Source organism: Asterias rubens, chromosome 15 (genome assembly GCF_902459465.1).
Source record: "Asterias rubens chromosome 15, eAstRub1.3, whole genome shotgun sequence".
NCBI lineage: Eukaryota > Metazoa > Echinodermata > Asteroidea > Forcipulatida > Asteriidae > Asterias > Asterias rubens.
Genome location: NC_047076.1, coordinates 9,962,944 through 9,990,708, shown reverse-complemented (window position 1 = coordinate 9,990,708; position 27,765 = coordinate 9,962,944). Strand labels below are relative to the sequence as shown.

Genomic DNA, 27,765 nt, shown 5'->3' with positions numbered 1-27,765 from the left:
ATAAATAAATAGATAATGAAAAAAAATCATGCTCTATTCGCTATGTGTGTGTTCATCCGACGTTAGTCAGTTCTAAAAATGTTCCAAGAAATTAAACAACAAAGTATAATAATAAAACAAATCTACAGCATCATATTTTTAATAATCTGTGTTGATTTAGACCTCCCCTCTTCTACACCGACTGACGACATGACTGACTTACGAGTTGGACAATCCCCCCGTTCAATGCGGCGCGTAAACCGGGCCAACCCCGCACACAATTCTTGTTTATATCGCGGAATTCCGTGGAAAAACGTCAAAAACCTGCTTGGAAATACCCCTGTTTAAAAACTATTGGCGGGGTTTGCTCCTTTAAAAATATGATTTATTGGTAGAGTGTTATCTTAATAAAATAAATATCGTTTTGAAAAACATTGAAAAACTTACTTTCACTCATAAATACAGCTGTAAATTCGGCCCAAAATCAAGATTTGGCTTCGCGTCATTGGTTACGCTGTGCTAACTTTGCATCAAATTTCCCGCGACGCAAAAGCCAGCAGACGATTTTTGACATACTATGATAAACTAGAAACTTTCCACAATCGTAATTGGTCAATATTGTGGGCTAAACTATGAATATTCATCGGCAATTTTGCCTTTTTAGATTGCTTTATCAACGTAAACATACACTAGAGGTCACCCTTCATACATATTCATTTCGGTTCACCTCGCCTAAAATCTCGCGCATGCGTAAAACTGTATGTCGTCTTTTTACGCATAGACCTTTTCGCAAATACCGGGGCGCGCGCGTAAAGCTTGGAATTAGGTGCATTGTGGTCTAGCTGGTATCCAAATTTGATCCATATATATCCCACAATGCACCTCATTCAGTCTGCGCTTGCGCATTGGTATTTGCGATAAGGTCTATTGCAGCGGTGACCGGACCCTGTACCCGCGAGGGTATAAAATTGAGTCGCACGCAATCGCTGTTCTCTTCCCTCTCTCGACTCTCTTCGAGTGTGTATTGTATTGTCGAAGTCAGAGCCCTAGCTGATATTTATTGTTGTGTTGGACGTACCGCAGGCCTTGGGTGAGTTGGCATCCGATATAAGTAACGATTACCAATTAATCGATATAAGTTACGATTACCAATTAACCGACCTCTTTCACATAATCTGCCAGTAATTATTAAATAAACCTGTCCAGTAATCAGTGTGAAGTGTAAACTAACTGTAGTCTCGGCCCTGTGTGGTGTGTGCGCGTGAACTGATCTAGACGCCTTGTGTTGGGTCACAATGCCCCAAACGTCGAGTTCCTCCCCTCGGGTCTCTGTGCTCAATACCGAGGTACCCAACGAGTTACCGCGGTGAATCCATTACAATATCTACAAATATGATTTGGAGCGCGGATATGATATAGGGACATCTCGCACAAGAAAGGGACTTGAATCGAGTCCTAGACTGAAGTTCAAGGCCATGGCACATTCATTCATACGCAAATAATGGAGGTTTGGGGCTCCCCGCACGCTGTTCCACACCTACCCATGTACATGTATCTACACCACATGCTTTTTGCAAATGAAGGCACAGGGTGTGTATACGTAGTCTGGTGCGGCTGGTATGTTAGAGGCCGACGGGGAAAACCAAAACCGTTGCAACCAACATTGGCAATATCCCGTAGCTCAAAGCATCCGACTTTAAATTTCACACTGCGGATTATGTTTACAAAGTTTACCACAACACTGGGTGAGTGTTTTTTCCCCGAGGGTTTCTAATAATGTTAGTGATTGCCTCGAATGTAAAACCTATCAATGCTGTGTTACATTAACACAACAGGGCTCAAATGTTGAACTCGTGACCCGCTGGCCCGATTTCAGTTTTAGTGTACTAGGCGTAATAGTCATTTATTTTTCAATTGAATATTCCCACTTTATATTATCTTAAAGGCAGTGGACACTATTGGTAATTACTCAAAATAATTATAAGCATAAAACCTTACTTGGTAATGAGTAATGGGGAGAGGTTGATGGTATAAAACATTGTGAGAAACGGCTCCCTCTGAAGTGACATAGATTTCGAGAAAGAAGTATTTTTCAACGAATTTGATTTCGAGACCTCAAGTTTAGAATTTGAGGTCTCGAAATAAACCATCTAAAAGCACACAACTTCGTGTGACAAGGGTGTTTTTTCTTTCATTATTATCTCGCAACTTCGATGACCGATTGAGCTCAAATTTTCACAGGTTTGTTATTTTTTGTATATGTTGAGATACACCAAGTGAAAAGACTGGTCTTTGCACTGCCTTTAAACAAAGACAAGGTTATAGGTTCTTTCAATTTAATAATATTGACACATTGATGTTCTGGCTAGCAGAGTGCCAATGTGTTTTAAGTTTTAATTGAGAAGTTCATATGAACAGATTTCAACTGGTAAGTGTTGGTAAGTATTAAAGAAACTGATTTAAACATCAACATTTTTCAACTATTAAATATGTATGCAGATTTATACAAGCCTTGTACAGTATAAAGCCGTGTTCGCACTGGATTAATATTTTGGGTAACTTAACCATGACGCTGGGTAACATTCCGACGGGTTAACTTTCCCACCGTCCGCACTTGGATTTATTTGACTCGGGTAAACTTGCCTGACAGTGGGAAAACTAGTCGAGCTGGCATTGAATCACGAAAATCTTATTCTTCCATGAGAAAACATGTCAGCTTCTTCGGGTTACGAACAGATGGGAGATTTAACCGAGTCGCTGAGTGCGCATTGGACTTTCTGGCTCGGTTAAACCATGGTTAAACTACCCATACGGGTTGGGTAAGTTACCTGGGAGGAAAACTTCCTGGGCTGTTCGCATTGAACTTAAAATGGGCAAGTTACCCATTGGCTCGGTTAGTTTACCCAAATTCAGTCCAATGCGAACAGGGATTTTGTTGTTGCTGATGCCATGAACACCGTGTCCTGTAGCATCGGGACTGATACTTTTACTGAGTCTGTTTTATTGAGTGGTTGATTTGTGTGCTTCCACCTGTTGGTTATTAGAAACAACTTTTCGATTTGAGCGTGACGAGAGGCAAAGAATAGTTTTGTATTTCAAGATTTGATTTTATGAATTTTGGTTAGTTTTGGTTTAATGAAATACTTATAGTCAGATGATTATGGGCAAAGGCTTGCTCTTTGGTTTGATATAACTTTGATTTTTACTAATGTTTGCTTTTGACATTTTACATTTACTTTTATTTTAGACTTCTTGAAAGTTTACCATTTTGTATAACTTTTAAGCCGTTATCACACTATAGGTATTTCCCGGGAAATGAAAACGTTTCGTCGATCTGACACTACAAAACAAATCCCATGAAATATATGCTTTCCCGGGAAATATAGTTAACCCTACTCGGGGTTAGTGTTAAGGAGTTAACCCCGGGGAAAAGCGTTTTTCCCCCGGGAAAAGCAGCTAGCGAGAACGAAAGCGGGTTTAACTTACCCCACCTTTTGCTTCCACTGTGTTGAGACGTTTGTCACAGACGTCAAAAATAGCGCGCCAAATAATTCGCGCTGTACAATGAGCCCTTTTTTGTTTTCTCCTTCTGAAAGTGTTTACATTTAGATACGAAATTATAAGTGAGATTTACAAATAAAATTATGACTAAAAGAAATTGACCAGGTGAATGGAATAGGAATAGAATAAATAGTTGGCGTGAACATGCTTCCTTCTCGTACACACGCCACGTGTGTGGTATTTCTTATTTACTTGGCCATATAGTGAACTTGTGTTGTCCAGAGTCAGATTTGAGTTCTTCGATCGACATGGTTGTCTACCACCTAACCGTTAATGTTTTTTGAAACTATAGTTCAATTTTGGGCCAGATAGATGGGCATACAAGAATTTAAAAAGTTTTCTCAAAATTGGCTGACTGCCTGCGTGGTGCCGGATATGAACGGACCTCTGCCCAACGAAAAACTGAAAACCTTGAGAGAGAAAAAAGGTCGGTGAGGATACTAGTTTTTTTAAAGGCCGGAATGTCTATAAAATGCACTGTTGTTCCCCTCTGCAAAAAATGTTTTAGACGAAACATACATTTAAAAGTATTTTAAGCCATTAAACAAATGGTTGCCAATAGGGTTTAAGCCTATTCAGTATCCTTTCTTTGCACAATGGGAAAAAACGACTGTTGATGTTGTAACTTCCGCATAGGCTGACCTGTTAACCACATTTCCTGGTGTTTGATCGTATGTGAAACGACCGTGCATATTCCTGGGAAATAGTACTCCCAGGAGTTACCAAATTGTGATAGTAAAAACGGTTGCTGGGGTGGCGGTGGGGTTAATGGAATGTCTTACAGTACCACACGTTAGTTTATTTTATAGATTAGTGATTTCCTTCTTCTCAAATGGCTACAATATTTATTTCAAGTGTTTAATTTTAGTATAATTTTTATTTGTATTTTTTGAATGGCGAGTAGTAATTTTAAACTTGGCCACTGGACACCGTCAGAGGAAACTTGTTCGATTTAACCCTCCAAGTTTCTTCAAGATGTACACTCTGCCTCTGTCGGATATCTGCGTTGGATTGCGCCCGCCAAGTTCATTTCATCAAAATTATTATATGATCATTTCATGTCTTGCTCATTCAGTTGTAACATACCGGAATCAGTAATCCTTAGCCCTTATCTTCAACTTTGCCGGACGAACTTTTTCATTGTAGGCCGTAACATCACATCTTTAAGGATTTGGGTACTTTTTGTAACACAAAACACAATGTCCACACATTTACACCGTTTGAAGATAATGATTATAGAGAGCTTCCCTGAAAATATTAGAGAAATTGTTGAGAAATGAGTAAAACAATGTCATGAAAATACGTTTTACATGCTAAAATAATGTTCGACTCTTGATCAGTGAGACGACAATTATTTTGATGACATTGTTTTACTAATTTCTCATTTACTACAGCACTTTAGCAAGTAATACTTTCAGGGAAGCTTTCTACTTTCATTATCTTCAAACTGTGTAAGTTTAATGTAAATCTACGGACATTGGGTTCTTTTGTCCCCCCAAAAAGTACATAGACCCTTTAAAGCCGTTTATTTTTTTAGCTTTCGTCATTTTCGTTTTTTCGTCCACACCAACAGATAAGCCATTCAATTTTGGTAAATCGACCTTGTCGACTTATAGATATGGCAATGATTGTTTTCTTTCGCTATCTCGCAACTTCAACGACCAATTGAGCTCAAATTTTTACAGGTTTTTTTATTTCATGCTTACGTTGAGAGATACACCAAGTGAGAAGACTGGGTTCCCGTATTTTCTTTATTTATGTAAATAAATAATTTTACAGGACTTGACTTTCTCTTTAAATTATGATTGATGCCTCGGACAGGACACCACCGTAGGTCAAAAGATGTAATGGGGCTTCCAAACTCACACACAAAAAGCACGAATGTTCGGGTCGTGTAGGTTCAGTATTTTAAAACTAAGTTTTCAGTAAAAACGTATACGTGTGCGTTTTACGATGTGCAATCATTTAACGCAATTGTTGTTGTCCCTTAAAGGAAGATGATTGTTTGGTAATCATTCTTAAAATATTTAATGTCAATAAAAACCTTTGGTTAGAACCTATACTGTAGTATTTGACACGACCTTCGGTGTAAAAAGCGCAAAACCGGTTGTCATTATTATCGAAGCATCAAACACCATTTAAAGGGTCAGTCACAGCGCAAGGTATAGGCACATCAGACCTATTTACAATTAATAAACAACCAACTAAAACCGAATCCTCGTGACCAGGAAAGAAGACAGAACTTTTTAGTGCATTTTGTAAACTCTTTCACATCTTCTGACTTAGTAATTTTCGGTATGGAGAACTAAAAGTGGGCATAATCCCCCCCCCCCCCCAATATTGTGTAGTAAAAACAGAGTTTATGGTCAAACAGTCCCTTTTGAAAGTTCTCATTTTCTGTTATATACCTCATGTATAGAATCCTCTAATCTGATTGGTTAAAACAGGAGTCATGTAAATAGCTATGCCCGCTTTTTCTTTCAAGATGACGTCATATTGACTATGCCCGGAGCATAGTCAATCGACTATGCCCGCCCTGGAAAATGGATCCGTCTCAACACACTGTATTCCTACATGTAGGTCGCGCAAGTGTTTGATGCGTTGTATACGCTCGTCGTGTCACGGCGCGAACTACTACTGCATGAACTATAGCTGTGACCTTTATTCGCAGACGACCTTTCAACGTAGATGTTTGTGTGGGAAATTTAATTGTTTGTGTTCATGTCAAACTCGCAACTTTTATCTACGTCAACAGAAGTTGGTTTAATGTGGTTGTTAATGAGCTTTAGATAGTCTTCAAAGACTTTTACGGCGTACTTTATCAGCTGCTTTGTGCTTTTGCTGTCGGCGGCATCTATTATCTCTCGTTGGATTTGTTCGGTGTTGGATTGGTATCCTCCGCTTACCAGTTTTCACGCTATTATGCCTTTTTCTTTGAATTTGGAAAAAAATAATGATGCCATATATCAACTGATGCCCTAATTATCTTCATTTGTTAATAATGAATTATGCAAACATATATTAAAACTTGATGAACATTGAAATGTTCACACCACACACCGATCTTCGATGACTTCAACTGGCCCCCTTTGTTTTGAGTTTTTCCTGTTTTCACGGCAAACAAGAAAGTATGGTTTCCCGGTGAAGCCATACATGGAAGAAACATCTGCAGTGACTACAAGTGTTCTTTGAGACTCTGTGTATGACTCTATAGCCAGCAGTTGCCTTCATTTTATTCAAAATATTTTTTTATTAAATTTTAAAAATTACCATGGTAACTTGCAAAAAAAATTTCTCTTAATATTTATAATAAAGCGTATACATAAACAGTGATAATTGAATCAACAAGCTGATGTTTAAATTTAAATATTAATAATAATATTGATATGAGGGTTAAAAAATTAAAATCTCCAAAAATATTAGAAAATGATATAAGGCACATGGCTTCTTTAAGCCTCGGTATTTTTTTCCAGAATGCTCAGCAAAACATTCAGTCACATGATTTTGATCATCATGAATTGTGAATTGAAATAGTGTTTGATGAAACTTTTTCGGTGGGCAAATATTTTTATATGGCCTCATCATTATGAAATGTTTTTGAACCTTGTAGAAATGCCTAAAATTCCAAACTTTTTGCAAATGACCAGTGGAGCCTTACGTGTTTCTAAGTTTTGGTCAAGGGAGAGGAGACTCTTTGCTTGGCAAATAAAACCACACAATTTTTATCTAGGGACTGTTTACATCGCGCACAGAGAGGTAAAAGATTTGCCACGATTTTAGGGACACCTCGAAAACAGGAACTCCTACGATATATTTTACCCGTGTATGCGAACACGAAGACATGATTTTGGTAAGTTATTACACTTTTATACATTTCACAATCAAGGCCCAGTTCATGAAATCTTTTAACCAATCAGATTAGAAGAATCTATACTATTTGGTATATAAAAGTAATATTGACTGCTTAATATTCGGGGCACAGTTGAAATTATAGGCCCTCGGTGTTGTCAAAACCATGACTATGCCCTCAGTTGCGATAACGTAACCCTCCTGCCGACGGCGTAGCCGGAGGGTTACGAAGCAAACGCAATGTGTGCAGGGCGAAATGGTTAAAAACGTACTATTTCGAAAGCTAGTCAGCAGATTTGCTCAATTTTTTACCACTTTTGAAAATCATGACACAATTTCTAGAAACACAAACTTGATCCTCAATATCTAATGAATCCTACAATATCACTCAAAACACCATTGAGGAAATAATTTGAAGAAAAGGCACAAAAACTTACCAGATTCCCGAGCGAATGACCCAGGTTGAAAATTCGCCTTCCAACATTATCACCCTTGCAGGCCCTGGTCACTGGGCCTTGTTTCATTCCTTAAAACCAACCATCTCAGCTCACTGGGGAGTACATGTACAGCTAATCGGCTATTCATAAATAGACAGTTTCACTATTCCTATTGGCGGAGAGCGCGTCGTGGGGGATTTAAACCTTTGATAATGACCAGTGTTTATAACCGGATGTGAGCGGATATTCCGCGCTAGTCTTGATGCGAGACGTTTCTTGTTACGGGCGATGCAGGCGCTGTCGGTGAGTTGGCCGCGCTAGCGCTGTGTGGTAAAGGAAAACCAGCGTGTTGCACCAAGACTATACGCGCATGCGCACGAACGGAACCGGAAACTGTCGGAAATAGGCATGCAACACACTCGTACAAACATCGTACATGTACATGTAACTCGCCTTTTAACCAAAAAGGTATTTTTGAATGGGAATAAAGGTGTGTCTACTAATTTTTTTTCACGGCCGTTTAAAACCTTGCAGGGTCGAATTGTCGTTTGATAAAGGCCTAGAATCGGCTCGGGCCTTTATCACACGGCAAATCAACCCTGCCTGTTTTAAACGGCCGTGAAAGAACTAGTGGATACGCTTTTATTCCCTAATTCAATAACAAGAACAATTTCTGCCCTCACATGTACCCATTTACACATGGAACCAGTAGTTAAGTGTCTTGCTCAGGGACACAAGTATCACGACCAGGACTCGAACAGAAGCACCAGCTTGAGTTCGGTGCTTTAATCCGCTCGACACCTGGAAAGAACGTTTCGAAACGAGCATCATTTCAAAATTATACTAGCAAAATATTGGAACGAACACTAATTTAGAACCATGTTCGCTCGTTATATTTGGTGTACAGCACGAAGTCTGAATGCCGTCAAAGAGACTTTTTTTCTTCAACTTGTAAAATTGCAGGGAATTCTGTCCGCCGACGCCGGAGATTCCTTTTCAACTTTGCACTATTCATTAAATGGTGAAATAAATTACTCATATCCGAGCCTAATAATACGCGGAAAAGAGGAGTGGGAAGCAAGGCATCCTCAAACGCGACACAGCACGGTTCACAAGCAAACCATATAGGGGGTGATCTGAACTGGGTATAAAAGAGAACATGACAAAAAAGGTGTGTGATAAAAATAATACTGGAGAAAATGGGCCCACAACTCCGCTGAAGAAAAAACAATACATGTCAAAATATACCATTGTTATTTAATAGAGACGTACTATAGTCATTTTGGTTGGGGAGCGAGGAAAGTAGCAAAACACACACAAACAATCCCATGGCTGGGACATCATTTTATGCACCAGACAAATCTATGTTTGGATATTCTTATGAATATATTTTATTTGTGCATAGATTCATGGTCCACGTTTTGTATTGTCACTATCAAACTCGGTTCCATTGTGTGCTGTCTGCTACCTTCCATTCATAAATTTTCTTGTGAATATTATTTTATTTTTGTAAAGACTTAGTTTGATGAATAAAGGCGAAAACAAACTTTGATCCTTTTGAATTGAATTCATAATTTATTATCTAATTCTTCTCACGTAGCTATCTAGTAGGGTCAAAACGTGAGGCCATGGTAACAATATTTTGCACGTACATCATATAGTTTTAGTTGGACGCAGTTTGCTAACAGCCATTAACCTTTTTAAATAAAATCAATAAATTAATCAGTTTGTTTGTTACCTAAAATAAAATTGAAGAGGATGCCTGAGTTGACTTAAACAATCAGAGTTGGACAAGGTGCAGATAACGTGCTCTCATATAGTGCTTGTATGCACGATTTGATACACGCACGTTGCAACGCGTGTTCAGGCTGTGTGTAAGTCAACGTCTTAGTTTCTGTAGACTTGGTGAGATCAATTATATCAGTACGTCGACTTATCATTTTATCTAAGTCGACTTGTTGAGATAAATTATGTCAGTAAGTCGACTTATCATTTTATCTAAGTCGACATGTTGAGATAAATTATGTCAGTAAGTTTACTTATCATTTTATCTAAGTCGACATGTTGAGATAAATTATGTCAGTAAGTTTACTTATCATTTTATCTAAGACGACATGTTGAGATAAATTGTGTCAGTAAGTCGACTTATCATTTTATCTAAGTCGACATGTTGAGATAAATTATGTCCGTAAGTTTACTTATCATTTTATCTAAGTCGACTTGTTGAGATAAATTATGTCCGTAAGTTTACTTATCATTTTATCTAAGTCGACTTGTTGAGATAAATTATGTCCGTAAGTTTACTTATCATTTTATCTAAGTCGACTTGTTGAGATAAATTATGTCAGTAAGTTTACTTATCATTTTATCTAAGTCGACTTGTTGAGATAAATTATGTCTGTAAGTTTACTTATCATTTTATCTAAGTCGACTTGTTGAGATAAATTATGTCAGTAAGTTTACTTATCATTTTATCTAAGTCGACTTGTTGAGATAAATTATGTCCGTAAGTTTACTTATCATTTTATCTAAGTCGACTTGTTGAGATAAATTATGTCAGTAAGTTTACTTATCATTTTATCTAAGTCGACTTGTTGAGATAAATTATGTCCGTAAGTTTACTTATCATTTTATCTAAGTCGACTTGTTGAGATAAATTATGTCAGTAAGTCGACTTATCATTTTATCTAAGTCGACTTGTTGAGATAAATTATGTCAGTAAGTTTACTTATCATTTTATCTAAGTCGACTTGTTGAGATAAATTATGTCCGTAAGTTTACTTATCATTTTATCTAAGTCGACTTGTTGAGATAAATTATGTCAGTAAGTCGACTTATCATTTTATCTAAGTCGACTTGTTGAGATAAATTATGTCAGTAAGTCGACTTATCATTTTATCTAAGTCGACTTGTTGAGATAAATTGTGTCAGTAAGTCGACTTATCATTTTATCTAAGTCGACTTGTTGAGATAAATTATGTCAGTAAGTTTACTTATCATTTTATCTCAGTCGACTTGTTGAGATAAATTATGTCAGTAAGTCGACTTATCATTTTATCTAAGTCGACTTGTTGAGATAAATTGTGTCAGTAAGTCGACTTATCATTTTATCTAAGTCGACTTGTTGAGATAAATTATGTCAGTAAGTCGACTTATCATTTTATCTAAGTCGACTTGTTGAGATAAATTGTGTCAGTAAGTCGACTTATCATTTTATCTAAGTCGACTTGTTGAGATAAATTATGTCAGTAAGTTTACTTATCATTTTATCTAAGTCGACTTGTTGAGATAAATTATGTCAGTAAGTCGACTTATCATTTTATCTAAAGTCGACTTGTTGAGATAAATTATGTCAGTAAATTGACTTATCATTTTATCTAAGTCGTACTAGTGAGATCAATTATTTGAGTACTATTGTCCAACTACCTGTGAGCATGTGAGTCAAAATTGGCCGCCATTTTCAAAATTTTTGTTTTGATTTACATAAAAAATATAGAAAATTCTAGAGTTCTCCTCGGCTAATATTAATTAACAGACCCTTAAAGGCACCTGGAAATAGATTTTTTTTTTCCCCTTCAAACATTAGAGTATATGTTCCTGAACAATAAAATAATTGTTTGAGTAATTGTTTTTGAAGATTTATATGTTTAACAAATTAAATAAAGTTGTGTGGATGGGGGTGACTCCGCCTACCCCTTTTGTGACGTCAATCGAGGAAGACTTTGCCTCGATCGAACATCGAACACACGTACGTGCAAGTACATTCAAGTCCTGGACGTGAGTTTGTACGTTTGAAAAAGTTTTTTCTTGCATTTTTCCGGCAATGTCAACCAGGTGTATTTCAACTAAAGATGGTAGTCAGGCAGCTTAGCGAATGGATGTGGACGTTCCAGACAAAAGCACCAAATTTTTTCCACGTGGTCCTTATTACCTAAGCTTTGCATTTTTGATAGGAACCACCTCACCAAGACGTATTATGGCGGCCATCTTGGATTTCCAAGATGGCCGCCATTTAAAAACCTGTTTTTGCCAGTATCTCACCTCCTGAGTCACCTAGGATCACAATTATGGTGTCTAGATATACATTTCCATGGTCAAGGAATACATCTTCACCACTTAGAAAAGCAAAAGTGCTTTATTTCTTTGTCATGGCGGCCATCTTGGATTTTTAAGACGGTCACCATATAAAAAACCCATATTTGCCGGTATCTCGCCTCCAAAGTCACATAGAATAAAAAATATTGTGTCCAAATATATATTTCCATGGTCAATGGATCCAACTGTACCACTCAGAAGAGCAGCAGTGCCTTCTTTCTTTTATACTACGGCCATCTTGGGTTTTCAAGATGGCCGGTGTATGAAGGAAACACATATTTTATCAATATCTCACCTTCTTAATCACTTATAATCACAATTATGGTGACCAAATATATGTTTTCACGGTCAAGGATTCTAATTGAACCACTCAGAAGAGCAACAGTGCCTTCTTTGTTTTAAAGTAGCCATCTTGGGTTTTCAAGATCTAACCTTGTAAGTCACGTCTGATACATACATTTGCATGGCTAATGCATACAAATAGAACAGAAGCAATGTTTTCTTTTTTATGGCGGCCATCTTGGAGTTTTAAAGTTGAATGAAAGTCCACACAGGAATGAAAAATTGACTGTCGTCATCGAGGCTCACTCACTCAGTCCACCAAAGTTGTCGCATGCAGCATGTTTGATTCAGGCTCTATGTCTGACACGCCACACAACTCTATCCTGCATACAGCTGATTAGCTCCTCCTTGTTGACTACTCCTGCGTCTTCAATCAAGGTCTTTAGGATGGTCTTGTTGGGTCTTCCGGGGCCGCACCTGCCGTGAGTGGGCTCCCACACGATGACTTTGTTGGCTGGTAGCTCTGGGTGCCGTAGACAGTGACCAGCTCCAGGTTGGTGATGTGATCCCTCCAGGAGACATTCATTATGGCAATTTTTCATTGCCAAACACATGTTTGTGTACACACAAAAAGCGTGGAATTGTAAAACGTCAAACGGCAGAGCCCTAATTTGGCAATCATCATACTCCATCAAGTTCATTATTGATTAATCAGCATGCCATCCCCACAAAAGATGCAAAAATAAGCAGGAAGGCGAAAGGGCTAGAGTGGTAGCAAAGTGCCAACTTTAGAAGCATTTTTTAATTAGGTGCGTTTGTTTACTCTTTTTATAATAATTATTTAGCGCAGTCTAGCATGGCATAAACGCCGGCATGCAAAATACAACTTACAAGTTTAGCTAAATGCTAGGCCAATTATTTTGTGCTAAGGGGTTGAGGGTTCGTTTTTAATTTTCTTTATCATATTTATATAAAAAAAGAAGGGAAAAAAAGAAATAAATATTTTTCCAAATCATCGGATTTAGCTGAGCCTCCGGGTTGTTGGTGTATGATGGGGGTTGTTGGCGTGGGGTGGGTTGGGCTCGTTTGTCTCGCAGAGTTGGGGTAGTGGTGAGCCAGAGACTAATTGATCTTTTTTCTTCAGATTAACACGCAGGGAATTATTTTTCTTAATATTTTTTCTGTAAGATTTTTTCAACAATTCTTTGTTCTGGAGCAACGATTTGTTGTCAGATGACCAGAAGGGAGTTTAATTAAGTCGATGAATAAGGGTTTGGGGGTAAGTTAATTACTGGGGTAATCGTTTGCAATTCGAGCGCTGCAAAAAAAAACTGTAAATAATTCAGAAACAAATATTTTTAAACTTTTATTCAATTTCAGCGAAAATGAAATAAATATGGGTTGGAAAATTGACCACCATCTTGAAATCAGTGGAAAGTATTTTAACATAATCATCAACAAATAAAGGTTTGAAATTGGCCTTGGTGCCCTTTCAGTTGGCCTTGGTGCCCCTTTCTTTTTGAGAGCTTATGAGGCCAAGTGGCCTTGCCCCTCTGAAGCTAAAGGTTGATGCCTGATATTCCACTCATCAAAACACATATTTTAGTGACAAAAGCTTTATTTTGACAAAATACCACTTCCAGGTGACTTTAAGAAGCCCTGTGCCAAAAGATAGTGCTTTTGTCTGCCGTGTAACAGTAATTTCGCTAAGCCACCTGACTACAAACTTCCGTTACGCAAAAAGCCACCATTATTATAGGCAGCATGGTTTTTCTGCACGGTGATTGCCTGATGATGCGGCACCGATATTGATGTACAGCCTAAAGAGCCTGTCTAGCATGAGCTGAATCTGGAAACATATTGTTTTTTTCTGCGAACTTGTTTTTGCCTGAATTTTAAACAAACAAGGAATAATGGTGTGCATTTTTTTTAATGGCAAATTCAGTGGTTCAACGAATTGAAATTTACCTATAGTATGGTGAAGGACTGCTGCAGTAAAGTAGGTTTTTATTTAGTTTTAAAAATGAACAAGTTGAAAATAAGAGGTGTTTCGGGCTGTTGGCCCGAACACCTAATGATTTTATTCTGTTTTATTCTGTACGATTAAAAACTACCCTGAAACAATTTTATTAGCTCGATTTTTGGTTAAGGAACTAGCTAACTGCTTTGCGGTCGTTGACAGCATCTCTGGCCATAGCAATCTCAAACAGACACCACGCAGTTAGATCAGTGGTTTTTATCCCAGTTTTTCTGGAACGCTGCGTAATAATGCGCCCTCTCTGCCTTTTTTTGGAATAGTGTAATGAATTTGAACATTGTTACTTTGTCTTTGTAGCTTTATTCAATCGTGACTTGGTGACAGCCATGGACAACCGTAACGTTGTAGTAAATGAGGTGATAGGCCAGCCTGAGACCAAAAAAAGGAAAATGATGGATTTGCAACCCATGCATCAAGTCAAGCAAGAATCAAACCTTCAAGAAGAACAAGGCCAATCAACATTACTACTGCCAGCGTTCAAAGGTATGTGGTACCTTTATAATCGCCTGTTTTTGAAAACATGTCTAACGAGTTGACCAATGGGAGACTTGTTGAAAGCTCTGCCACTAGAGGGCAGCAGACCTACCAGGTAAGGGTGCACAACTCCTATGTTAAATGCTAAAAATTCAAAAATACTAAAAAAATATTAAGAAGTCTCTCAGCCTCTTGAAAATTTAATCAGATACATTGTCATACAACTAAACTTCAGATTTCTTCTCAATTTTTGGTAGGTCAGCATTTTGGAATAACCCTAAAAGAAACACTCCCAAAAACTCATGCACACCGCTTGTTATCCTTGGGAAACTAGTGTCCAGTACGTCCTGTTCCAGAACAGTTTGGTTTATGCTGGCATTGTGTTATGAAAAACAAAATACAGTTTGGCTAAATCGAAATACAAAATCAAAAACACGCAAAACACAAGGTATTTGCTGTCAGTGACCGTCACTCATGCTTCTCCTATTCCTAAGTTGTTGACATTACCTGGTGAAGAGCGCCCTCTCTTGGTGATTGGCAGATAGTCTAAAGTTTCCCATTACATACTAAATTCACGGTTCTTGGGTGCCACATCTCAGTAAAAATTTAACTAATAATGTGCGTATACAAATATTGTCTGCTTCGAGAGCTATGGTTAAAACTACGACTCCCAAGGTGATCCCCGGAGCGTTGAAAATGGAACGTTCTGGGGATCACCGAGGGAGTCGTAGTTTAACCATACCACAAGTTAAAACAGTCAATATTGTTTAACACACCAACAGACTATTTATCATCTTCGTACAGTAGTACACGTAACGTTCCTACGCGCATTTCAGATATACAGGTGCACAACTGATTGGGTTCGAGTTGGTTAAAAAGACGTCTGGGCACTGTACGCCGTGTAATAGTCGTCGGACTATTACACGCCAAACGACGCACTATCACACGGCAAACGACGCACTATCACACGGCAATCGATGCACTATCACACGGCCGCTGTCTAGTAAATTAAGACATATCATGTGACGCGCTCTAAACCAATGAAAAGGCAGAATATTTATAATAGGTGTTATAATATACAAATATTGACTGCTCCGAGTGCTATGGTTAAAACTATGACTCCTGAGGTGATCCCCGGGAGCGTTCTATTTTCCCGAGGCGAAGCCGAGGGAAAATAGAACGCTACGGGGATCACCGAGGGAGTCATAGTTTTTAACCATTGCACGAGTAAAAGCAGTCAATATTTGTTTTATAACACCCCAAACATTTCTAAATACTGTACTATTATTAAGTTACAGACCTGAATGCTACAATCCACGGACGACGCGAATACAGATTGCAAACACTTTTACTGTGCTGCATGTAGTGTCGTGCAATCCGAAATGGTTACAGACTATTCATTTATCATCCTTGTACACGCAACAGACGTCTGGGTACTGCACGCCGGACTAGCGCATGGCAAACCGACGCACTATCACACGGCCGTTGTCTAGCAAAACTAAGACATGTCATGTGACGCGCTCTAAACCAATGAGCAGGCAGAATACTTGCAAGGGGTGTTATAATACAAAATATGCATTCATCATATCATATTGCCGGCTGGTTTAGTTTACCTATGTTCATATCTTTCAAAAGCCAATGAATGATATTAATTAGACAAACAGTAGGAGGGGTGACTTTGTACAGTGAAAAATGCCTTTACAACATTATCTATGGTGTTGGCTGGTAAAGTTTACCTATCATTCAAAAACACTGTCTTATAATGGTCAGACTGTAGGAGAGTTTACTGTGAACTATTAAGATGTGTTTACCACTTGACATCATATTTCAGGCTTGCATTGTGTATTTACCACTTTAAACCAGACTGAATGATAGTAGGAATAGAAGGTACTGAGTAAAATGCATTCACCATATGATACCATATTTCAGGCTTTGATTACCATTCCATCAGGTATTGATTTTCCAGACCGGTTTCCTGTCTGGAGCTGTTAGTATAAAGTTATCGAAGCTGTTTAAATTTTTTGAGCCATCTCCCTGACTAGGGTGGATTATCCCAGCTGAAGCTTTGTCTATTGTTTGGTTCCACCAGTAGAGGAGCTATGGTTGTGGACTTTGTAACAAAGGCCCCAAAGGGAACAGCTTAAAGCTGGGCCAATACACCCCTGTTGCTCACCTGGTTTCGAGACACAGGGTGGGATCTAGTAACGCCTTATCTATCATTTAAAATCACAGTGAATGACATTGAATGGTCAAGCATTAGGAGGGCTGACTGTGTAACTTAACCTTAACCTTCAAATGCATATTGTTCTTCTTTCTATTTATCTTTAACAGATGAGTATAAACCTTCCACTAGTCACCAGAGTGATGCAACATCTCTACAAAGCAACGACGGGCAGGCCGTCCTCTGCAAACTGTGCAATCACCAATACATCGACCCAAGATTTCTTGACTGCCTTCATAGCTTCTGTCTGAAGTGCCTTGACAAGCCTGAGGTTTACAAGACCAGCTCGGGAAAACAACTACGTTGCCCAGATTGTCACCAGGATACCGATGTACCACTGATGGGAGTGTCGGGTCTTTGCAAAGACTTCATTGCCACTAAATTAATCGAAGAGCAAGGAAAACAGCTTTTGCCCCAGGGTTATCCAACTCTTTGCCAAGCTTGCCAAGAAAAGAGAGTTGCCGTCGCTCACTGCAAGAACTGTGAAGAGTTTGTTTGCTTCACTTGCAAGATGGCACATCAGAGATTCAACAAGATGAAGTCGCATATATTCCACAGTTTGGAAGATCTATCATCTGGCAAGGTGCCCCTGCAGGCACAAATGGAGAAGTGCAGACATCACGCGGGGCATGACCTTTGCATGTTCTGCATTACCTGTCAAGAGACGATATGTTTGAAGTGTGTGGCCTTCAAACACTGTAAGCCCAATCACGACTATGTTGAAATAAAAACAGCAGCAGCATCCTGCCGCTCTGATATCCTAAAGGTCTTAACACCACTGGAGCGAAATGCTAAGAAGCTCCAAGCTGCAAAGACCTTAGCGGAACAAACCAGAAAGAAGTTGGAATCCAATGTGGCGGAAGTGCTTCAAAAGATGGCAAAGAAGAAGAAGTCAGAGCTAGGAAAGCTCACCAAAAGACTTAAGATCCTCAAGGACAAGGCAGAGTCTGTGGCAAAAGAGAGGAGTGAAGTACTAGACAAGTGCTGGGTTGCGAACACGAATGCAACTAAAGCAGAATTTATCTTGAAAAGGGTAAGAAGCATGATCAGTGACGAAGACTGCCATGACCTCATCACTCTGAAGGTACAAATCTTGAAGAACCTGAATTGTATTTCCAAGAAGAAAGCAGAGAGTGTCCCTCTTGATCTAACATTCATTGACTTTACAGAAAGTTTATCCAGTGGTAACAACCTTGGGGAATTGGTCTTTGAAGAATTATGGGGCCTTAAGAATGAATTTGGAAACAACTCCGTCCTTGACATTAATTTTGAATGGGTGAAGGCTGCTGTTGGCCGTTTGAACGGTGACATGGTAGTTTTGGATGGTCTTACCAACACAGTGGTGACATTAACCTCAAAAGGTGTTAACAAGGGTACCATTAAAAGCCAGGACCCTAAGGGAATTTTCATCAGCCCTGTCGACATCGCCTTGTCCAGCTCGGAGCACAGTCTGGTTTTGGACTCGGCAATAAAGGTGTTCGACAAGGATGGGATTTTCATTTCCAGACTGGTGTTACCAAAAGATGTATCATCGGCCAAATGCATGGATGCAGGGGGCGGGAAGATAGCCATAGGTGACCAGGAGACGATCATGCTCTTTGACGAAGACGGATCAAACCCAATCTCCATATTAGCCAAGCTGATAGACAAACACATCGCTATCTGCAACAAAACACAGTCCCTGATCTACACCAACTACGAGAAGTCCCGACTGGTATCCGTTGACTTTTCGGGAAAAGAAAATTTTAATGTTTCAACAGTTGTCAATAAAAAGTCTGTGAAGCCCACTGGTGTTTGCATTGATAAGACTGGTGAGATTTACATCGCAGTGCACACTGGGTTGGAGCGGGGTACCGGTGAGATCCACCATTATAGTGCAGAGGGAAGCTATGTTGGCTTGGTGACAAAAAACTTATACAATCCCATTGGAATTTCCTTTAGCCCAATTGGTGAGCTGATGGTCGCAGACAGACATTCCGTGAAGGTCTTTCAGAGGGTTTGAAGAGTTGGAATAAAAAAAAGGGCATTTTGTTCAGTACAGACATGTATCAATTGCATGTAATGAGAAAAATTGATTAACATATCTGTCATCTATACAAGAAGTTCCCAGCTAACACATTGCGTAGCTAAAACATCGTGCAATGTCTGATAAGGTTAGCGTGTTGCGTCCGAGGGCAACGCCCTGACAAAGTCACATGATAGGTCAGAATTTTTCTCTTTTTCAAATTAATGTTTCAATTTGGTAGTACAGTGTTCATTGCTTTTAAAAATTCGACGTTACGTATAGGTTTAAAGCAAATGTTTTGACAACATTGTATTTATAGTTAGTTGTCTTAAAATACCAAATAATAAACCACAAGGGAAACTGACTGGGTGCATTTTTAAATGATTTAGGGTTGAACAAAGAAAAATTGACTAGAGCGGGATTTGAACCAACGACCTCCGGTTTAACGTGTCTTAAAATACTACAAAATACGTTGTGCCGACGTACAGTATTTAAGTTCTCTGCAACTAGCCGTTTTGCCGACGTTGTATTTTTGTTTTCTGAACACGTAGTTTGCTGCCACGACGATGGCTGACGTAGTATATAGGTTCGCTCACAATACGTAGCCTAATATTTAGGTTGCCAAGGAGACGTTGTGCCGACGTACAGTATTTAGGTTCTCAGCACACGTAATATTTAGGTTGCTAACAAGACGCTGTGCCGACGTAGTACGTATTTTAGGTTCTCTCAACACTTAATAATTAGGCTGCCAAAGAGACGTTGTACTGACGTAGTATTTAGGTTCTCTCAACATGTATTATTTAGGTTGTTAACGATAACAAGTAGTTTAGGTTTTCTCTACGTAATATTTAGGTTTGCAACAAGACCAATAATTGTGTCGACGTAGTATTTAGGTTCTCTGAACGTTGTATTTTAGTTGTCTTAAGATATAAAATACGTTGTGCCGACGTATTAATTAGGTTCTCTCTATACATGTAATATTTAGGTTGCTAACTAGACGTAGTACTTTTGTTTTCTCACCACGGAGGGGGCCTAATATTTAGGTTTCTAGCAAAACGTTGTGACGACATAGTGTTTAGGTTCTCCCAATACGTAATATTTAGGTTGCCAACGAGACGTTGTGGCGACATAGCATGTAGGTTCTCCCAATACGTAATAATTTAGGTTGCCAACGAGACGTGAGGGACGACTTAGTATTAATTTAGGTTCTCTGGATCCCAATACGTAATAATTTAGGTTGACAACGAGACGTTGTGACGACATAGTGTTTAGGTTCTCCCAATACGTAATAATTTAGGTTCCCATAACAAGACGTTGTGACGACATGGTTTAGGTTCTCCCAATACGTAATAATTTAGGTTGCTAACAAGCCGTTGTGCAGGACGACATAGTATTTAGTTTCTCCCAATACGTAATACTTTAGGATGCTAACAAGACGTTGTGACGACATAGTAGTTAAGCTGGTTCACCACGTAGTATTTAGATAACTCATAAGAAGCTATGTCGACGTAGTATTAGGGTTCATTTACCACGTAGCATTATTAATTGCCAAAATGTTGTGCAGACGTATTTTATATTTACTCAACACGTAGTTTGTTTGTGGGAAACAAAAGGTTGTCGCGACGTTTTGTTTTAAGTTTGTCAAATACGTAAAACTTAGGTATTTTACAAGACGCTCGTTCCGAGTTAGTATGTAGGTTTGTTCAACTTGAGTTTTGCAGATATGTAGTTGTTTACCACGTAGTAGTTTAGGTTGCTAACAAAACATTGTGCCGTTAGATTTGCACAAAAAGTAAAGTGTTTATACATGTATTTATAATTACACTAGATACAATGTCAAGATGAGTGTTGTTAATTGTATACATGGGGGCACCAGGTTTTTTTTTTTTACAGAGTATTAGGCCTGCGAGCTAAAACGTCGCTCTTTTGCCGTGTCGACATCAAATGATTTTCGCGCGACAAAAGTGCGGCAATTAAAGTCACCTGGAAATATATTTTTTTTTCTTTCAAACATAAGAGTATATGCTTACGAACAATAAAACAATTTTTTTAGTAATTGTTTGTCACGATTTATATGTTTAAACAATATATATAAAGTTGTTTGGGGGCTGACTCCGCCTACCCCTTTTGTGAGGTCAATCGAGGCAGACTTTGCCTTCAATGCGTATAGTAAACACACGTGCAAAGTACATGTACGTCCAGGTCGTGAGTTGGTACGTTTCAAAAGGTGTTTTTCTGCATTCAGTAGCAATACACCTGGTCGGCATTGCCGGAAAAAAACAAAAATAATCTTTTTTTGAAACGTACAAACTCACGACTTGGTCCGTACATGTACTTTGCAATTGTGTTTACTCTACGCATTACAGGCAAAGTCTGCCTCGATTGACGTCACGAACAGCGCCCTCTCGGGTCGGGGTCTACTCTTAAATTTGTAAATAACATAAGAACTGGTTTTTAAAAGCCTTAGTTAACTGTTTATTCACATTCCACTCATCAAAACACATATATTAGTGACAAAAGCTTTATTTTGAAAAAATACCACTTCCAGGTGACGTTAAACGAATCGGTGACAAACGTCGAATTTATTGACTTAATTTGCCGCACTTGAATTAATTCAAAATGGCGAGGCGGGAGAAACCTTTGCTAAAGAGTCATGTGACATGATGACAATTGATTCGAGCTGTGACACTACCAAATTGATAATGGCAATTTTCATAATGATATAGTTTCCCATCTTAAAGGAACACGTTGCCTTGGATCGGTCGAGTTGGTCCAGTTTGTTATAAAATGCATATGGGTAGAAAGATGTTGTAAAAGTAGAATACAATGATCCACACAAACATGCCTCGAAATTGCACGGTTTTCCTTTTACCTCGTCGACTAACACGGTCGGCCACTTTTGTCGCTCTTTTGTCGAATTTAATTCAATTATGAGTTCGACACGGCAAAAGTGCGACGTTCAACACAGGATTAATGATTTTCAAGGCGCAATCAAATTTTGAGACACCAACAATGAATTTGGTTAAGATCATTTTGCAAAATGACCTCATCCTCCGGGCAAATTATTGGCTCATACAATATAGTATTATTTTCTCTAAACTAGCCTCTTCTTGCATTTGTGATAGACTTTTAAGGCGGTGGACACTATTGGTAATTACCCAAAATAATTATCAGCATAAAACCTCAATTGGTAACGAGTAATGGGGAGAGGTTGACAATATAAAACATTGTGAGAAACGGCTCCCTCTGAAGTGACGTAGTTTTCAAGAAAGAAGTAATTTTCCACGAATTTGATTTCGTGACCTCAAGTTTAGAAGTTTGGGTCTCGAAATCAAGCATCTACAAAAAGCACACAACTTCGTGTGACAATGGTGTTTTTTCTTTCATAGTTATCTCACAACTCAAACGACCAATCAAGCTCAAATGTTCACAGGTTTGTTATTTTATGCATATGTTGACATACACTAAGTGAGAAGACTGGTCTTTGACAATTACCAATAGTGTCCACTGTCTTTAAAAAGGGTTTTCTTAGTGGCCGCTATATTGGAGAAAACATTAGGCTGGGCTGAAGTATGACTTGCTTATAATTTTACAGAAAACAATAATATTCCCGGTATGTTTTTGTTAATTGATTTGGAGAAAGCCTTTGATTCAGTTTCACACAGTTTATATTTGAAGGTTCCTGAACAATTTAATTTCGGCCCTTCAATTCAGAATTGGTTTAGAGTTTTTTTTATAGCGGGGCGAAGGCTTCCGTTCTGGTGAATGGTTTTCTTTCCGAATATTTTAAGATTGAAAGAGGTTTGTAGACGGGGCGATGGCTTATTCCTGTTATGTGCAGAAGTGTTCGGAATGTTGATCCGAAAAAAACAAAGTGCTAAAAGGCATAATGGCTAGCGATTGTGAGTTCAGGCTTTCCCAATATGCCGATGACACAGGTTTTTTTTTTGACGGCTCAGAAGGCTCCTTTGAAACACATTAACTATAAACACTGGGCCAAAAAGGGTGTGAACTTCGTGTGTGACATTTTTGACTCGCTAGGTGTGGCTCCTTCTCTTGTGGCCTTTCAAAGGAAGTTCAGGGTCAGAACATTTTTTTTTAGAGTACTTGTGCGTGGTTAATGCAATCAAACATTCATTCCGTAGCGTACTGAAGGGAGAAACTACAGAATTTGCTCGCCCTTTTGTACCATTTAATTTGAGACTTTGTTGATGGACAAAAAGGGCTTCAAAAGTAATTGAAACTTAAATCTTGAAAAGTCAGATTTACTTTAATCATGTAAGTTGTTTATCCATAAATAATAGGTCAAATCAACAAGAGTTACGATCAAGTAGTTACTGCTGACACTTATTGGTTAGTGATACTTAAAAATAAAACTTTGCCACTTTTACTGCGGTTATTGAGTAAGAAATACTCAATTACTTGTATTGATGCTGAAGAGCTTTAAGTTCCTCCTGAAAAATCTGTACTTTAGTTATAATCCACACCGTCAAGAGAATATTGTTTTGAAGCGTATGACCACTTGCCAAAAAAAATACTGTATTTAATAACTTCCGTGTCAGATAATTAAGACGTTAACAAATGAAAGTTGTATCATAAACACAACTAAAAATTGATACAACAAAGCAAGGTGTTTTTTATGTGATTATGCTATGAAGTAAAAGGGTCTGGGTACTTTTTGTATGATACAAAACACAATGTCCACAGATTTACATTAAACTCACACAGTTTGAAAATAATTATAGTAGAAAGCTTTCCTTACAATGTTACTTGCTGAGGAATGAGCAAAACAAGTCACAAAAATAATTTTCGTCAACGAAAACTATTTAAGCTTGTGAAATTTATTTTCGTGAATTTTTGTTTGTTAATTTCTCAAATACTACAGCACCTCAGCAAGTAATATAAGCTTTCTACTGTCAATATCTTCAAACGGTGTAAGTTTAATAGGAATCTGTGGAAATTGTTTTATGTGTTACAAAAAATACCAAAATCCTTCAAGAGTGTTCAAACGAGTTTGCTGATGTTATTGTTAAAAATTATTGTTGTTGTTGTTGTTCATAATTATTATGTTTACATAAAATAAATGCGTTCATGGTAGATAATTGCACAAACCGCAAGTCAAACCTTACTGAATTTGGATAAGAGTGTCAATAATTTTAGTAACACACAGAAAGCACTTTCATGATTTTGTTTGAGTGATTTACCCCCTAATCGGTTAATTTCCTCAACTCAGTTAATTTCCGTCAACTCTATGACTTAAATTGTTTACACATTGATTTGTGTTAATTCTTGCATCATTACACACAGTATTAAATCACACTGCGAATTAAGTTTAAAACATTTAAGTAATATTGTAGCTGTAATTCAGTTTAATTTCATGTGCAATCTGAATAAATACCTTGTGGAATCTACCTCAATCAATTAAACTTGCCCAGATCATTTTATTTTTGTGATTGTCTAAGTTAAATGTGAGTAGCACAAACTTAAATTATTTGCGCCTATTTACCTTGCACATTCAAGTTACATACAATAATATAATTTTGTTGGGTTAATAACCAAATTCAATTCAATCAAACAAACCTATACTGAGTAAAATTGAATTGATTTAATCAAGTGGTTTTTAGTTAATTTTACTTCAAATGAAAAGTAGCGCCCACTTCGAATTGTAAGTTAATTCAACTTGACATAGGAAGTAATATTAGTTGCATCACATTGAGTAAATCAAGCTGTGATATTTTAAGTTTAACAAACTTGGGGAATACAAGTACAAAGAACTTATATTCTTGTCCCGTTCAATTTACTCAATTATATCAAGTCAACAAACTTGCCTTAATACAATTAAGTAATTTGAAGAAAACGCGTTTTGAGTTTATTTTACTTACAATTAAACGTAGCGCCTACTTCTAGCCTCAAGTTATTTCAACTTGCCTTAGATTTGAGTAATAGTAAATGAATCGTAATATGTCATCCCAACTCATTTCAAATCAGTAAAGCTAACTTGAAAAAGCGAGGAACACATAATTTTTAAGTTAACTGGACTTTGACATTTTTAAGTTTAAATAACTTGAGGAATAAAAGTACCAAGAACTTAAATTCTTATCCCGTTCAATCTACTCAATAAAATTGAGGCAACAAACTTGCCTTAATAAAATTAAGTAAGTTGAACAAAACATTTTTTTGAGTGTGGTCACTATTGGTAATTGTCAAAGACCAGTCTTCTCTCTTGGTGTATCTAAACATATGCAAAAAATAACAAACCTGTGAAAATTTGAACTCAATTGGTCGTCGAAGTTGCGAGATAATAATAAAAGAAAAAACACCCTTGTCACACGAAGTTGTGTGCTTTCAGATGCTTGATTTCGAGACCTCAAATTCCAAATCTGAGGTCTCGAAATCAAGTTCGCGGAAAATTACTTCTTTCTCGAAAAATACGTTTATTTCAGAGGGAGCGTTTCTCACAATGTTTTATGCTATCAACCTCTCGCCATTACTCATTACCAAGTAAGGTTCTGTGATAATAATTATCTTGAGTAACTACCAATAGTGTCCACTGCCTATAAATAAGGAAGGTTCGCCTCGTCAGTTTTGTACCTGTACTTACACAAGTTTTTTGTTTGTTTCAGGGAATCACACACAGTTGTTGAAGTAGATAAAGCAGCTGAATAGAATATAAGGCAGTGGACACTATTGGTAGTTCACTTAAAGTAGGGTTTCATAAAAAGACAAATATAATTTTTTTTTAAGTGACCATTTACTGACTGCAATGCTGAATATCATCACAGATGAACGTAATCTTATTTGAATGTGAACAGCAGTCCTGAATATCTTCACCGATGAACGTAAACTTATTCGAATGTGAACAGCAGTCCTGAATATCATTACAGATGACCGTAATCTTATTTGAATGTGAATAGCAGTCCTGAATATCATTACAGATTACCGTAATCTTATTTGAATGTGAACAGTAGACCTGAATATCATTACAGATGAACGTAATCTTATTTGAATGTGAACAGTAGACCTGAATATCATTACAGATGAACGTAATCTTATTTGAATGTGAACAGTAGACCTGAATATCATTACAGATGAACGTAATCTTATTTGAATGTGAACAGTAGACCTGAATATCATTACAGATGAACGTAATCTCATTTGAATGTGAACAGTATACCTGAATATCATCAGAGATCAACGTAATCTTCTTTGAATGTGAACAGTAGTCCTGAATATCATTACAGATGAACGTAATCTTATTTGAATGTGAACAGTAGACCTGAATATCATTACAGATGAACGTAATCTTATTTGAATGTGAACAGTATACCTGAATATCATCAGAGATCAACGTAATCTTCTTTGAATGTGAACAGCAGACCTGAATATCATTACAGATGAACATTATCTTATTTGAATGTGAACAGTATACCTGAATATCATCAGAGATCAACGTAATCTTCTTTGAATGTGAACAGTAGTCCTGAATATCATTACAGATGAACGTAATCTTATTTGAATGTGAACAGTAGACCTGAATATCATTACAGATGAACGTAATCTTATTTGAATGTGAACAGTAGACCTGAATATCATTACAGATGAACGTAATCTTATTTGAATGTGAACAGTATACCTGAATATCATCAGAGATCAACGTAATCTTCTTTGAATGTGAACAGCAGACCTGAATATCATTACAGATGAACGTAATCTTATTTGAATGTGAACAGTATACCTGAATATCATCAGAGATCAACGTAATCTTCTTTGAATGTGAACAGTAGTCCTGAATATCATTACAGATGAACGTAATCTTATTTGAATGTGAACAGTAGACCTGAATATCATTACAGATGAACGTAATCTTATTTGAATGTGAACAGTAGACCTGAATATCATTACAGATGAACGTAATCTTATTTGAATGTGAACAGTATACCTGAATATCATCAGAGATCAATGTAATCTTACTTGAATGCGAACAGCAGCCCTGAATATCATCACAGATGAACTTTATCTTATTTGAATGTGAACAGTAGACCTGTATATCATCAGAGATCAACATTAGCGCCATAAGCCCCGCTCTCGGCGGATACTGGTGTCATGGGGAACTCTGTTCCCCGCACAATGTAACGGGGGAACAGAGTCTCCTAGGGGATTCTGTCCCCCCGGCTAGGGTTTTCTGTCCGCCGGGGGAATTTGTCCCCCTCTCATTTTATACCAAATTTGTAGTTATATGTTTATATCATTTGTTTTCGTCTAATTGACTCATGTAATCTTTTTAAACAATAAAATAAGACATTTGTTGTTCCTTTTCATTAAAAATGCTCAACTTTGGGGAACTATGTGCAGCGTAGGCTGCCTGCAAATGTGCGCAGATAGTATTATTTCGTGTGGGCCTCCAAATACCGACGTGGAGATAAGACTGGGAAGTAGGCATAGCTACTTCCAATATTATAGTTTTGGAATCAAGTCGATATTCGTTGGGATGGCCGATCGGAACTACCTTTAGTGGTGTATCCAACTCCGTTTCGTTTTTCACGAAAAGATGTGGAAATCATATTGAAAATAATTATTCTGAAGGTAAAGCTGCAACGTTAATTATTGTACAGGCCCACATTGATACAACAGGTCTTCGAATATGTCTTCTGATCACCAATTTGTTGTTTTGAGGGTGAATAAGCAGGGGCGTCAATCCGTCTTGAAAGGGGGGGGGGCCATAACATTTACGGAGTGGGGTCCGGGCCCGCTTTTGGGCCCCGGGAAATTGTTTAGGCCGTAGATGCTCTCTGGTGCAATCTAGGTAGTCTGAAGGGTGATGTGC

The 27,765-nt window shown here is 37.8% G+C and overlaps 1 protein-coding gene across 2 annotated transcripts; it reads left to right on the top strand.

The window, feature by feature from the left end:
- The first annotated feature begins 963 nt into the window (after window positions 1-963).
- On the top strand, window positions 964-20,980 carry LOC117300355 (E3 ubiquitin-protein ligase TRIM33-like). 2 transcript variants are annotated; one of them, XR_004520166.1, is made up of 4 exons: window positions 964-1,069; window positions 14,539-14,724; window positions 17,047-20,044; window positions 20,106-20,980. XR_004520166.1 is itself a non-coding variant. In XM_033784120.1 (3 exons), the coding sequence occupies exons 2-3, from the start codon at window positions 14,568-14,570 to the stop codon at window positions 18,936-18,938; spliced, it is 2,049 nt and encodes a 682-aa protein (XP_033640011.1). In that variant the 5' UTR covers window positions 964-1,069; window positions 14,539-14,567; the 3' UTR covers window positions 18,939-20,980. The 2 variants fall into 2 exon arrangements, 1 of the variants encoding a protein (XP_033640011.1); XM_033784120.1 differs by having other exon boundaries at window positions 17,047-20,980.
- The last annotated feature ends 6,785 nt before the right edge of the window (window positions 20,981-27,765 follow it).